Genomic DNA, 15,759 nt, shown 5'->3' with positions numbered 1-15,759 from the left:
AAATTTGAATGTTGGATGACAAACTTTTTTAAGTTAGTTCTTATTCCATTTGAACAATGTTGTCAGATTTGAGTAACACTTACAGAAAATAAAGTTAATAAATGTATCAGTGGTGCTCGTCCAAGGGACAGGTGTCACGTGACATTTGGATCTTTTTCTTCTCGTCAGCTGAGTGTGGCTCCTCTGTGACGGGGAAACAAGGAGTGCTGCTGTCACCTAACTACCCAGGTTACTATGGCAACAACCACGAGTGCATCTACTCCATCCAGACGCAACCAGGGAAAGGGATCCAGTTGAGGGCACGAGATTTTCGGCTAGAGGAGGATGATATGCTTAAGGTGTGTCTCTGTGTCTCTGTGTGTGTATGAACTGACTCCTAGTAATTTGGTGCAAATGCTTAAAATCATAGAAAATAGTTTGTGTTTTTGTTATTGGAAATGATAAATGAAAAATTGCTTTGAGTTTGTATTTTGTGGTGTGTGTATTTCTGGCTTGTGTTGCAGGTGTATGATGGCAGCAATAACCGTGCCCGCCTCCTTGGCACCTTTACTAGCACGGAGCTGCTGGACACAACTCTGAACAGCACCTCCAGCAGCATGTGGCTAGAGTTCATCAGCAATGAGGAGAACAGCAGTAAGGGCTTTGAACTGCATTTTACAAGTAAGCATTTTTATCAACTTTCAACATACTGCAACTACTTTGATTAAACACATGCATTGTAATAAAATTGTGAAAGGTTAAAAAAAAAAAAAAAAGAAACTCACATATTTGTTAATTCAGTGAATATTATGTTGTCATATTTTTCTCTACAAAAATATTTTTTAAACGAAATAAATAATTGAAACAAACACAAGTCAACTTTTTACAATGTAGCTCATCTCCTCACAGGAGAAAAGCAGAACAGCGACAGCAAATACACTTTCCTATGGAAATATAAAAGGCAGTGATGTTCATATGATGTGGACCACCTGTTTGGTACCTGTGTGCCACCCATCGGAGCTTTCATCCAGTTAAACTCTGATCTGTAGTGGGCTCATATAAAACCTTGATTTATAAAAGTCTTGATTTATTTGCTGCACAAGGCACTAATGATACCAGTCTAAATATGATACAAACATAATAGCATTTAATAAAAAATCAAACCAATAAATTACTAATTACATATGATTTATTTCTATGTGAAATTATACTGTATCTAACCATTAAAAAACAGAAAAATGTCTTGGAAAAAACAATAATGACTATTCTTTATTATGAATATACAGTCATTTTTAGTTATGCTGCTTTCTCTTTCTGTCAGGCTTTGATCTGGTAAAATGTGAGGACCCCGGTGTGCCACAGTTTGGCTATAAGCTGGAGGACAGAGGCCACTTTGCAGGGAGCACCGTATCATACAGCTGTGATCCAGGGTACACTCTCCGGGGTAGTGCCATCCTCACATGCCTGCGAGGGGAGAGGAGGGCCTGGGACAACCCGCTGCCACTGTGTGTCGGTATGGGACACACACTGTATATGAAAGTGAAAGTGAAGCGATTGTCATTGTTAAAGACTGCAGCACAGCACATGGTGACACACAACAAATGTTTCCTCTGCATTTTACCCATCAGCTTTGTGAGCAGTCGGCAGCCATGACAGGCACCCAGGGAGCAGTGTGTGGGGAGGGTACCTTGATCAAGGGGACCTCAGTGGCACCTTGGTGGTTCAGGATATAAACCTGTAACCTTATGATGAAGGTCCACTTATTTAGCCTGAGTTACGGCATGGGTTATCACAGGTGTAATTTTGTGTACAGGGAAACTGGTGACCATAAGCGGAGGTGCAAACCTTCTCCAGGACTGAGCTTCTGAATGGTAGTGGTTACTTTTAGCAACCAGGAGGAACGTTACAAGCCTCTAGGCCACCACTGCCCCCTCAGACATCATTACATTACATGAAATAAGATTAGATGGTGTCTCTCACATGGTAGGTGCAATATTCATGTGTGAAGGGCTTCCACAGACAGCCTGCTTGATTTATAGATGGTGATCTTCCCAGCTGTCAGTCTGGTTTATTCTTGGTGCATGTCAGCACTTGACAGCTTGAATTAAGAAAGGAACAGAAGAAGAGATGGAGAGAATATATGCCACTTTATCTATTAATATGTCCCAAAACCCTCTAATCATTTTCAATACATTTGATCTCTACCTGTACAGATGCCTGTGTACATTTCCTCATGTAAAAAATAATATACTCTTGGTTGATTATAAGGATATATTTTTATAGCTTTTTTTGGATACTCATCTGACAGTAAGAAATGAACCGGGTTGTAGACTGGGTGACTGTGGTCTTTGTGAATACATGTCCAGAATTGTCTACTGCTGTATCGCTTCAATCTCTGCAGTTCCGTACCAGGACGTGATTTAGCCTGTCGGCAAGCTGTCCATGGTGCTCCTGGTGTAGAAACTCCTTAGGAAAGTGCTTTTTGTCAGCTGCTCAGCTGCTGGTGGGCTTTCATTTCCATTGTGACCAGAAGTGTACTTGGATGGAGGAACTCCATCTCAGAACTGGGCAACTCCATCTCTAATCAACACAGTTTAAAAAGCATCCTGTACAAAGGTGGCGATGCAGATTTGCAGTAAATTTGTTTATTCACCATAGTTTGTCAGAATGTGAATGTTAACAATAAAGGGCAGCTGTCAATGATACTGATTCCTGAGGGCTTTAATTTAATGGGGTTAATAAGTCTGCTCCTAAATCTTGTTAGCTTGTCATGAGATTAACGTGCTAGTATGGCTAAATTAATGTGTGTGTGTGTGTGTGTGTGTGTTCTCTCATTTCAAATGCACTCAGTGCCAGTGAGTCATAAAGCCTTCCTGAAATACAGCAGTGGCTCTCCCCCTCCTCACACCTCTGCCAGAAACACACTCATCCCACTCAGCTGACAGCCTCTTAGTCACTCCAGCAGTGAGACAGTAGCTGGTTGTATGAATGATGGAGAGGAAGAATATGGAAGAAAAGGGAAAAGTGAGAAAGAAAGGAGTGAGAGGGTGACACCATCATGAGACACTGTTCAGCATTACCATGAGAGCATAATAAAGCAGATTCAGCAATTCTTTACATAATGCAGGACATTTGATACATCGATACGATCATCTCACTCACTCACTGGCTTTGCTGGGATGTCACTGCAGGGACAACACAACTTTCACACACCATACACTCACACGGTCACACATATGGGCAATTTACAGTCACCAGGAGGAGCTCAGATTCCGACAGTTTTTGATTTTCTGTTAGAAATTCACATTTTTGGAGCAAATGTAGTGCATGTAGTGCGATGCATTTCTGTATCGATTTGTTGCCCTGCTACCACTTTGTGTTGGGGAAGGGTGAGAAAGAGAGTTTGGAGATGAGTGCAGAAGATGCACATCAGCGAAGTTGGGGATGATGGGTGTGTTTGGCAGTGATTTACAACATCTCCACCTATCTGCAACACAGCGATTATCTGATAGGAAAGATTAATATGATTCTAACTTTATTGGACTTTCTCTCCTTTATTTCTGTCTTTGGAAAGCTTTTGAAAGTAGCAACTTGATATTGCCTTTCAGGCCGTCCCACTCGGACGGAATTGCTTTAAATGAGAGTGTGCCTTCTTTTTTCCTCTTTCCCTTCCCTCCCTTCCTCCCTTCATTTGTTTTTGTGCTGTGGCAGCATAAAGTGTGTGGGGCCGCCCTCATTTCTGCTCTTCTGAATATATAATACAGCAGCAGGGGTGTGGTGGGTTTAGAAAGTTGGGTCAGGTGTAGGGCAGGCTGGCAACGTAGGAATGTGAAAGTGTTTGTCATGTCACTTTAACAGAATCGAAATTATCAGAAAAAAGTTGTATCTTGGCCAAGTGAGGGAGACATGTGACATACAGGGGTATGCCCCATGATCCTCTATGGTCCGCTTAAACTTAACTTAGTCCACTGGTATTATTCATTTGTAGATTTTGTGTTTCAGAAATACAGGCCCACCCCAGGATAAATTAAATAATGCAATTTCAAGAAAACATTTACTGTACAGTCTGCTAAATCTGGGGATGATGCTTCCCCCCTCTCTTGGCCAACAGGGCTTTGAGTGCTGTGGTGTGGGCAGGCTAGTTGAAGGTCTAAATTTCCACTGGTTTCTGTAGACCCTACCTGTGGCATGTCACATGATGTGGCATGTCACATGCCATGTCACATGATGTGATGGCATGTCACATGATGTGATGGTTGATGCTGGCAGAGTGTGAAAAAAAAAAATTAACATGCTAGTATGGCTGAATTAATGTGTGTGTGTGTGTGTGTGTTCTCTCATTTAAAAAAATATATATACACACACACACGCACACACCTGTTCATAGATTATTATTTTTAATCTATAATTAAATCATTTTTATCTGTACTAGCAGAACTAAAGCAGTGTCATTCAGCAGCAAGTGCTCACATAATTTGGAATTACATTTAAATGAGAAAGTTGAGCAGCCAATCAGAGTGATAGATCAGACCTATTAAGAGGTTCATATACTTTCGTGTACTGTTTTAGCCTGCAGGAAGACTTAGGATAGTTGGGTTGAAGCGGGGCATTTTTTTTCCCACTTTAAATACCGAATCTGTAATCAATATCTTATTTATACAAACAACACAAAAAGAAAATGAAGGCAATTAAGTAATTCTGCAGCAATAGGCTGTCCATGTCACCATGTCTCTAAGAATCTGTAAGAATCTGTCACTTTATATTTGCTGTGTCAGACCGTCATTCATCAGCTACTGTTTTTTGACTGTGATCACAGTGTTATTGGTACAGCAGCAGTGTGGCTCTTAGTCTGCACTGTTTTTTTTGTATTTCTTTATTACTGGCTAATAACACTCTGTCTCCCTCTCTCTCTCTCTGTCAGCTGAATGTGGGGGCAGTGTAAAAGAAGAGCCCTCTGGCAGGATCCTGTCACCAAGCTACCCTGCGCCCTATGAGCACAACCTTCACTGTATATGGACCATAGAGGCCACGCCTGGGAGCACCATCGGGTCAGACATTCATTTGGGATTTTACCATGAAATCTCTTACTCTTATGCATCCGGCACTGCTGTACTATTTAAACACATCTGCCCTGCTTCCTCAATTAATCTGCCATATAATGCAGATTGCACTGTATATTGCATTGCTTGTTGACGATAGTTATCTAACTACCGAATCACCAAAGTGGAAAGTAATGGACCATTTGACATTGATGTCAAAGGTTGAATGACATGGTTGCACAAATTTAGGCAGTGATGACACTTTGACATAAGTGTTTAACCTCAACCCGCTTTGGTCACTTTTGGTCATGAAGAACATGTGAAATCTTGTGTGCTTTGAGCATGTTTCTGCAAAAAGCTGAACAGAGTGCTCTAAAGCGACTTTCATTTTATTCCAATCAATTTCTCTTTGAATTTGAGCCAGTAATCTGTTCTTTTCACGTTTTCAAGGTGGTTGCCTCGCCCTCTCCTTTTCTCTGTCAGTGCGCTGTGGTATGAGGGTGCTGTCTTTGGCAGCCCTACACACTGACCTCTCCCTGCCCGGCTAATAGCCATCTTTCTGTGCCTAATGAACAAACACAAGTTGCTCATTACTCGCGGCTCGTTTTGCCAGTGTAATTTCTCCTGAAACCTTCAGTACCCTGGCTGGGCTAATTGCTGCTTTGCTGTAATTGTGCCGCTCACCAAACTCTTATTTCCTCCTGTCCTTGGCTGGACTCTGGCTGCGATCCTGGTCCTTTCCCAAAACATCAGAGAGGGGCTTGCATTTACCATCTGGCCCAGGATCATTCGGAGATGTGCAAAGACGTTTGACTTTTTGAACACCAGTAACCCGAAAGAGAACATACATGTTCAACACTAAAGGCCGATCCATCTGCAGCAGATGGGACATATTCCCCACTGTCTTTCTGGCTCCAGATTCTCGATCATATTAGTTGAATGTACACTAACAACTCTTGAGTCACAGATCTTTTTCTGTTTGAAATGGCGAGTCTGAGGTGTGGTATTTGAAATGATTAGAAGTTAAAAGAGGCTCCTGAGCCCAGTGTTTGCCAGCAGAGTGTTTCGTTCAGCTTAATGCACTTCAGCATGCCAAACCATCTAAGACAGAATAAACACAATAATATACTAAAGAAAAAAGTCCATATCCTTGATAAAGACATTATCCTCAGACAATGTGTACGTTTTATAATAACAGAGCAAAAATAAAACCTGCTATCAGGATCTGGTCCGAAAGGGGCTAATCCGGATCTGGGTTCCGGATCGGAGTTTTGTGTTCGTCCTGTGTAACCATGTTTCCCCTGCCATGTGCTCCATGTACTAAATCCCATCTTGTGAAAGTGCGTATGTATCCTCCTTTCTCACCTTGCCAAGCCACTGTGATACCTGCATATTGTATGAGCTAGACAAGGTGTGGTCTTGTGAAGTACTCAAGTTAGTCGTGTGTCATTAACATCTAGTTACATAATACTTTTTTTACATACAAGTTATACATACAAGCTAATTAACAAATTAAGTGATTTAGTCAATGGTATTTGTAGAGATTTGTAGTGGATTTTCTTTTATGCATGTGTAAGTACGAACTGTTAGAAGTCTTGACTGCTGATAAAAAAATTTCGGGGTCAGCTTGACATGCAAAGGCAGCTCTTTGCAGAGTTAGGGAGTTTCATCTGCAAAGGCACATTCTCTCCTGGGCTTCAACCCAGATTTTTTGAAAACCAGAAGCTACCGGTCAGCAAAGCTAAGTGTCCGTGATGAAACATGAGATTGTAAAAGGTCACATAGATAAGTTTAGTGCAAAAAGCAAGCATAAAATGCATAAAGAGTCAGTGCTGGGAAGCCATTATGGAGCAAATGTTTTGTCACTTGTGAGTTCTTGTTAAAGGACATGGTGCAGCATGATTACGTTAGGGATGGAGATGGCATGGAGCCCAACATGTATGGCACATGTAAGAATGGCCGAAGCCCTGGAGTAAGAAATTAATAAAATATTTATTTAAAGAGTCAGGTCTTTGAAGAACTTAAATGCCACTCAGAAAAATCTCAAGGAAAAATTGCACATCAGTAAAAAGTTTTCTAAGGCTGTTTTGATGTCAATAAATGGACTTGCTCTTTTTTTCGGAAAAACATGAATGAATGAGAAGGGTAAATAAAGAGATGGAGCTCAGTGATATGACAAGACAAAAAAACACTCCATCGCATTATTTTGTGCCACAACAGGCAGTGAAACATGATCTTAGGCAGAAACAGTAAAGCATGGTATGATTCCAGTATATGGAGTAGTAAATAAATGCCATTTTAAATAATGACTGAGCATTTACTAGGCAGAATGTGTGCCAGCAGCCACAGGCTTTGGGGGTTTCATTCCACCTATGCGGTGCAGGGATTCTGGATCTCATCACCCAGGCAAACAGGCGATGCCAAGTAGCTACACACAGGATCCAGAGCGCACCAGGCAACAACATAGCAACGATATGATGTACATTCAGCCAAAGCACCATGGGGTTAAGTCCCAGGAGATGGTGCCAAACAGGATTTTATTCTCACCAGAAAACTGCTGCGTTCACTGCAGCGTCTGCATTTACTTTGTTGTCTATGAGGCCACCTGTATTCCCCATAGACTTGCAGTGTCAAGTAGGAAAATAAAGAGCGCAAATCTGTACACGACTGGCATTGGACCAAAAGAACTGTGCTAACAGCAACAGAGGCCAGTCCACATGCGCTGGTGCCATCATAGAGCTATAATGGCCATCAGGAGTGCTGTTGCCACTTTAGGGCCTTTTGTTTCCTGACAAAGCACTGCAGGATATCAATAACTGGACCTTATCAAGCCTTGGCTCTCTGTCCGGACTCTCGTTAGCCACTGTGGAAATGGAAAACAAATCGAAGGAGGCGAATCAAATCATAGACGATGAAATTGGAAGAGCTAATGTTTTTTTAAATGATTTTTCAAGGACTGTAAATGCCACAGTGTGGGAGTATTCATATCCCAAATAAAGCATAAACATCAGACTCGCTGCATATTTATGATACCGCCTTTAACAAAAGACAGATTGTATGAAAACACGCAGCGAACAGTGCGGTCTGCTCTACACCCATGCAAGGGTTGATGCCACAAAAAGACCATGCTGCAGGGAACTACGGAAGCCACCTTTCTTATGAATCACATTCTGTAGCCTAGCACTACAAGTGTATAATCTCTTTTATTTTTCACACGACACCTACACATTAGTCATGATGCGGCACAACGTGCCAGATGCACACCGAGCACATGACTGATGAGGTTCATTTTATGGGAGGCTCGCTGAAAGGCATATTTTGTAGTAGCTGTAGTGCTGAAGTGTGTCGACGAAGACAAAGGTTGGGTTTCAAGATTATTAGTGAAATGGCGTCTCTGAGGTTGCACCTCTTACTTCATCAGCATATTGCTCTGCTTCGCCGGCCAGCCGCTGTGTTGCCGGCATTCTGCACCAGTAATTGATAGTGACATTTTCGTGGTGTTTCTAGACTGAACTGCAACTAATTTGAGAGATTCTCGCACGCTAGCAAACTGACTGATATCCTGTAGATGTGTGGCTCCCAACCTCTCCCAACCTACCGTAAACAGTGATACTTATATGTTTATATGAATATTAATAAAATATATATTAGGATATAAATATAAAAGACACACACACAGTTTTATATTCAAAAACCAAACACCATAACTGAAAGTCTCACAAGCAAAAATGACAGTGACCCAGAAGCGGAAGTGAGAGTATAGCCCAGTATAAAAGTCAGGTGGCCAGGGGGGGACGCTGCCTGCTCTTTGTTGAATTGAATTCCCAGAGACGCTAGTCTTCTTTACAAACGCCTGACTGATTCTGCCTTTTGACCACGCCCTTTGCCTGCTCTCGACGTTGAGTTTGCCTGCCCCTTTTGCCAAGAGACCCTCCCATCCAACCCACGCTCCCGGACCGTCCTCAAGCCAGCCGTCTTCCTGTTCTCCTGTTCTCCCGGTCCACCTCATCCTCATCCCCTCGCCTACTTCCCCGCTGCTCCCCACAGAGCCAGAGCTCCCTCCCCACCGCGCTCCGCCGCGCCCACTGCTCCACTCCCGTTTCCACTCACCTCCTGCCTCCATCTCACAGAGGTCATCCTCCCCAGCTCTTCCAGTGTCCACTCGCCGTAGACGACTTGTCCCCCGCCCCAAGCATGTCTGCAAGTGCGTACCCTAACTCACATGTTGACAAACCTCTTATTTTACATTTTAACATTTTAACGATTTTTTGTTTTAGCTGCTTCCATAGAGGTGCTGATTCTGAGGCAATTTATTGAAGACCTATTGTCCTTGTAATTAGAATAAATGGTATTTAATTTTCCATTTCTCACAAATAGTGTTACAGGAATAAAAGAATAATTTTTAGAACAGTTTGATGGTGGCCCTGAGCAAGACACTTAACCTTAAGTTGCTCCAGGGAGACTGTCCCTGTAAAATATGTAAAATGACTGTAAGTCGCTCTGGATAAGGGCGTCTGATAAATGCTGTAAATGTAAATGTAAATGCCTAGAGGGTAACACACTTGCCTATGAACCAGAAAACCCAGGTTCAAATCCCACTTACTACCACTGTGTCCCTGAGCAAGACACTTAACCCTGAGTGTCTCCAGGCGGGACGGTCCCTGTAACTACTGATTGTAAGTCACTCTCGATAAGGGCGTCTGATAAATGCTGTAAATTTAAATGCAGTACAGCATCATTAGTACAAATTACTAGGTTTTGTGATTATACTGTAACTCATCATTCATGTCCATTACAATAACAATGCATATAAATACATACGTATTTATACGTATGGATAGTAGTATTTCTGATTTAATAAAGGCAGTCACTACATATAATTATGTCCAGAACACAGTGAGCTAATGCATGTCACTGTGATTGTATTATTGCCATCATTAATCTCACTTCCTTTTTATTTTACTCTTCTCTTTTTAAAGCGTTCAGCTCAACATTAAACTGTAAGGACACTTTTATGTAACGAGCCGCGAGAGGCACGTGGAAGTAATGATGCTGTAAAAAGCATCAGTTATGAAAGATGAGGATGGTTTTGACACATTTGAACTTGCACACACTCACAGTAAGATTCAAGCGTGGTCTCAGGGCTAGTCATTAAAGAGTCGTTCTCTTTTTTAACTTTCACCTCCTGAAAATCAGCGGAACGTCTCTGAAGACTGTCTTCTCTTTAGACACAGAAAACTTATGTTTCTCCTCTCTCTCCCTCTGACACGTTACCGTGGCAACTTAAATGTGGTGTTTTATGTGACGGACAGGCATCAGCTCCATCTGCTACTTTTCCTTCTCCCTGTCTCGGCATTCTCGCCAGATCTCATGCTGAGATGAAATGATGAAATGAAGTCTCACAACATCCTGGCTGAGGCACCTTGCTCCGTCTGAGGAGGGAGCCAATCAGGCTCGTGCATCTGCAGTCCCGCTGCTTGACAAGAGAACACAAGGAACACTAGCATTTTTGGAAATTACACACACACACACACACACACACACATACACACTTGTATTAGGTCTCTTTAAGGACCATAGTGAAAACTGTGCATGACAGAAAAGACCACTGGAGTGTGTTTGTGGTGTCCTGGACAGATATTGAAAAATGGAAGCGGCTGAGTGTGTGTTCAGCTGCTCAAATCTGACCATGTGTTCCTCGTATATTTTTCATGACAGGTGGGTTGTCTGAGGAAGCTTCATGCTGTAAACAAGGGTTATGCTTTAGCAGAAGAATTGGGGCTTTTATTGGATTTGTAACATAGGCTTCAGTTCTGGGATGGTTAATCTCATTTATGGCTTCAGGATCAAAGAAATTTGGCAATCTCCTTTTCCGGCTAGAAGACAGAGAAAGGGATACTGTGTGTGTGTGTGTGGTAAGGGGTGGTTCATGTCCAGGAATTTATCCTGCCTGCACCCATAACTACCCATAGCTGATATAGTATCTTTTCCCCAATAGTGCCTTGAAAAAATAGCATTCTGCATAAATGTAATGGAACTAAAGAATGACATGAGATTGTGAGAAAACACCTAAGCTTTTTGAGGGTCTTGTGGACGCCTCAGCCCTTATTTTGTTCACCTGCCTTTATATATATTTTAGCTATTTTTTTGGTTTTGGTTTTTCTCTTTAATGTTGTCCTTTGTATGAACTCAAGTACCAGTGCACATGAAGTCATGAACCTGCAGATCTTGCCCTCCCATTATGCCTGTACTCCACAACAAGGTGTGGTTTAAAAGATCAAACAATGAAAACCTGTGAAAAATTGCATTTAATATGTGTCTATTCCATACCTAGAAAGTTTCTTCCTCCTTTATTAATGTTCCTAATAATGTGCTTGGCAGCTCCTAAGCACTCTGGAATGCAATAAAAACTTTCTGGCAGGGTTGGGGGCAACCACTGGTTTAAATTGAACTGCCCAACACACAATATTACACTTTCTGAGAGTGTAGGAGGTTTGTTTTAATGCTCACTCTCAATAATTTACTAGGCATAACCACTGAAGTGCAATTTTAATATAAATTGAATCTCAATTTTAAGCAAGCACATACTATAGCCATACCAGGGTTAGTGAAAATAACATATCACACTTCTAAATGTATCTGAATGCAGTAGGCTTGTCACAATACTGTCACAATTCCAAACTCAGTAATGATTCTAAGGATGGTACATGATCCTCGAGAAAAAATGAAACAAACTTAATAAATAAATTTTTTGAATATTTTAATAAAGTCAGAACACCTTATATATGACTGAAAATGAATAAATAAATACATTGATAAATAGATAAAGAAACGAAAAAAATATAGAAATGTATAATTATAAAATGTGGTGAGAGAGAGGCGAAGACACAGCCATTCTTATAATGAACTTACAGTAACTTACTTACAGTTACTTACAGTTACTTACAGTTTTGCTTGATAGTGGCAACCAAAATATTCATGTTATGTTTGAACAACTTTACTCCCCTCTCGAAAGTCTACGTATAATTCAGAGAGATGATTTTTCAAATGCTAAATTTGTCCTACTGCTTGCTTCGATAGTGATAACGTTGAAGCACTTGCTTTGCTGAAAACAGTGCTCTTGGTTTTTATGTTTTCTAGCAAGTTTACTGCTACAGATTTATTAAGTGCGTCTTCATTGGGTCCTAAAGGTACGTAGCTGGGGGAGGGGCTGCCAGCTGCAATGCCTGTTGAAAATTGCTGTAGTCGGCCGGCGATTTACATGGACCAGCAGATGCAAAAGTAGAGTATCGATACTTGCTAATTGCAAGAGCTAATTGATATCGAACTTGATTCTAAATTTTAGCTTAATTACTTGATACTATTTTTTTAACAACATTAGAATGAAGCATTCATTTTAGTTTTTCAGTGTGTTTGTTTGAAGGGCACACTCTCTGCCCTTCACACTCATCCCATTACATCAGCCCTTTGGACGCAGTCCACAGAAATACTTCAACGGCCCAATAAATGGCTTTATTCCAGAGTAAACTCGTCATGCCCTACCCAACTCTACCCGAGGGCTTGGTTTTTGGGAGGGTGAAGGTAATTACCCTGGTCTTTTGGGAAATTAACCCAATTCACAGAAGCCCCATAGTGATTTGACCACTGGGTGACCCCTTTTCTGAAGAGGTCAATTTGGACGAGTCTGATGGTATCCCATAAGCGTTCTTTTAGCAGTGTTAAATGTCTGTAATCACTTTGGCTGAAAGTAGTTCAAACAGTGGTCAAACAGTTTTTTGTTTCCTTTACAGTTTTTTCTTTACCTTCCAACTGGGGGTTGTCTCTAGCAGCTGTCTCTATAATTCAGAAGCCCAAGCCAAAAAAACAAACTTCTTTTCTCATTTATTTATCTTTGATAGCATTTTCTTTATTTTTCATTTACCATCTGTCAGAAAACGCGTACCCATTGCCTGGTGTGGTACCTGACGATGTCAACCGCATGAGCGCTGCATGCACAACCCAGCTGGATGACAGCTGTCACGTCTGCTGCTGTCCTTTCATTTATCTGTCCCCAGCAGAGAGTGAGAGGAGAGAGAGAGAGAGAGCATTGTGGGTGGTGAAGGAGGGAACCAGGCATGAAGAAAGATGAAAGATGGCCTTGTAGAATACAGGGACATGCCTAAGTTCCATTAAACTTCTAATAAGGCCACAGTCCACACATTTCAAAGCCTTCCCATGCGATTTTGACGCTTACATTTCTAAGGGATGCCTTATGAGCTATTTTGCCCTAATTTGGCTAAATTCATGTTTCTTTTCATGGACATGAACAATGCCATTGCACTTTGCTTTGCACATTGAAAGGCGTCCAACATATGAACACACAGACCTTTTCACATATTTGTGTCATTTGAATGTTTTACCTCTATTTATGAAGCATCTTTATTGGAGAAAGGCATTTATTTAAGGGAATTGGCTTATGATTTGCCTATCAAGCCTTCTATAATGGCCCAGATGTTAAATGTTGATAACTGAAAATAAATAAATAAATAAATAAATAAATAAACATTAAAAGGTATTAGAGGCTATGGTAAAAGACATAATAATGTCCCTCTTTGTGCTATTCTTGTGCTATTCCTCTTTACAGATTGCACTTCCTTGTCTTCCACACGGAGGAGGTGCACGATGTGCTCCGTGTGTGGGATGGACCCCAGGAAGGAGGGGTGCTGCTGAGGGAGCTGAGTGGCTCCGCCCTGCCCCCCGACCTCCACAGCACCTTTAACTCCGTCAGCCTGCAGTTCACCACGGACTTCTTTACCAGCAAGCAGGGCTTTGCACTGCAGTTTTCTGGTAAGGTTGGGAATTTATAGGACTAAAAGACAGACTTTTTTAGACTACTCAAACACAATTTACACATTTTGTTATAGTCTGTATCAATTTAATGGCTAAATGCAGTAATAATGTCAAGCCAGTGAGCGGTAGGTTGTCTCGAGAGTTTTTCATTATCTCTCTTAAATAAATTGAAAATAATCATATACAAATCAATATGCAAAAATGAAGACTAGAAACTGAAACTAAAAGCGGACCTGGACGCTGCCAATTTGCAGAGAAGCCCAGTACGTCTGCCAACATGCAGCTCCTCAAATAATATGTTAAATCCTCCAAAATTGTCAGAAACAAATGGTCACGAATGTAAGAAAATTGATCCGAGCTCCTTGAACTTTGACTGGTCAAATCAAAGGGGCAAATTAACCATTAATTCATACATTAACCAATTTGAGGAATTTACTGGCACAGACCTATAAATCAGACTACTGAATAATAAATAGTGCATTACATCATGCTTTCATGCTTTCCCAAACACTGTCTGTTTATGTCATTTGTGTTTATATCATTTATCACAGTGTGTAGGTCTAACCTAAATGTCTTCTGTGGTTTTTTTTTTTCCTTTATTGATTGATTTTTTTTTTCATTTAGAATAGCTATGTGTTTGTGTGACACGACTCAGCAGATAGCTAAATGTTGCTGGAGTAAATAAATAAACACCTAAATAATCAATACAAGGTATAAGAAGAACAAAAAAAAAACACTTTATTGCTTGCAGGCATTTTAGTGCAGAATCACAAGGCTATAGACAGAGGTTGATCCATGTGAACTCAGAACTGTGATCGCAGCAGCCCCACTTTACCATCCTCTCCTGGGCACATGCAATCCCTTTTTATCTCCTCTCCCTCTGTCTTCTTACATCTGTCCTCCTCCTCCTGCTCCGCCTCCTCCTTCTAATGTCATCTCTTCACTCCAGGGCAAGGTTAGCATTTGACTCACAGTGCTCGTTGGTGCTTTTTATTCTCTCTGAGTGCGCCTGCTCCAGTCACATGTATTTTAAGCTGGGAACGGTGGCTTGTTTAGACAGTTTAAAGAGTCTACGTTGAAACACACTTCATCTCTGAGAGTCTGGCTGTGGCCTAATGCAGTGTACTTGTGTTTAGCCTGTTTCATTATTTATCATGATTTAACGTTGTGTGTGTGTGTGTGTGTGTTTGTTTTGTTTGTTTTGCGTGTAGTGTCCACAGCAACTTCCTGCAATGACCCGGGCATCCCCACTAACGGAACTCGGAGTGGAGATAGTCGTCATCCTGGAGACAATGTGATGTTTCAGTGCGACCCTGGCTATGTCCTGCAGGGGGCGACCAAAATAACCTGCACTGAGATCAACAACCGCTTCTTCTGGCAGCCTGACCCACCTACCTGCACAGGTAAAAAGTTAAAAAGGTTTCAAACAACCATACCGGCAATTACAGAAACTTTTTCCAATACTTACATTCATTTCATTAATACGCCTGAACATATGTTCAGAGTCTTTTATGATTTACACCATATGCTCTATTCACAATTAGTCATCTGCGGGATCACATTCACATGACTAATGCAAGTTAAGAACAGAATGCACTGAATATGGAAAAAAATCACGAAAATAAAACAGTTTAACTATATTTACTTGTCTAGCATTTCAGCATTGAACCAGAGTGTATTTATTTAGTTTTTGTATTTACTCACATATTTTCTCAAGCTGAACTGAAAATCGCAACATCACTTTAACTAATTTTAGATCGATTATTGATTCACGCCAACCATTGCCTGTTCCTTGACTTCTCTACTCGAATCCTTCCTGAACGGGCCGAATGTTGCGACTCTTTCTTCTGCCCCAGATGATCCAAAAGCCTCAGTCACTGACAGCCAATGTGCATGACCCTCACTCCCTGAC

General features: G+C 41.3%; 1 protein-coding gene across 1 annotated transcript in view; it reads left to right on the top strand.

The window, feature by feature from the left end:
• Positions 1-15,759, top strand: part of csmd2 (CUB and Sushi multiple domains 2) — a 242,749-nt gene that overhangs the window by 156,569 nt on the left and 70,421 nt on the right. The window contains exons 22-27 of the mRNA XM_028963348.1: positions 169-338; positions 504-660; positions 1,301-1,492; positions 4,901-5,027; positions 13,642-13,844; positions 15,059-15,250. Coding sequence (XP_028819181.1) covers positions 169-338; positions 504-660; positions 1,301-1,492; positions 4,901-5,027; positions 13,642-13,844; positions 15,059-15,250 — 1,041 coding nt within the window. The remainder of the gene's footprint in view (positions 1-168; positions 339-503; positions 661-1,300; positions 1,493-4,900; positions 5,028-13,641; positions 13,845-15,058; positions 15,251-15,759) is intronic.

This window comes from Denticeps clupeoides, chromosome 20 (assembly GCF_900700375.1).
Source record: "Denticeps clupeoides chromosome 20, fDenClu1.1, whole genome shotgun sequence".
Taxonomy (NCBI): domain Eukaryota; kingdom Metazoa; phylum Chordata; class Actinopteri; order Clupeiformes; family Denticipitidae; genus Denticeps; species Denticeps clupeoides.
This window is presented reverse-complemented; position numbering and strand designations above follow the sequence as displayed.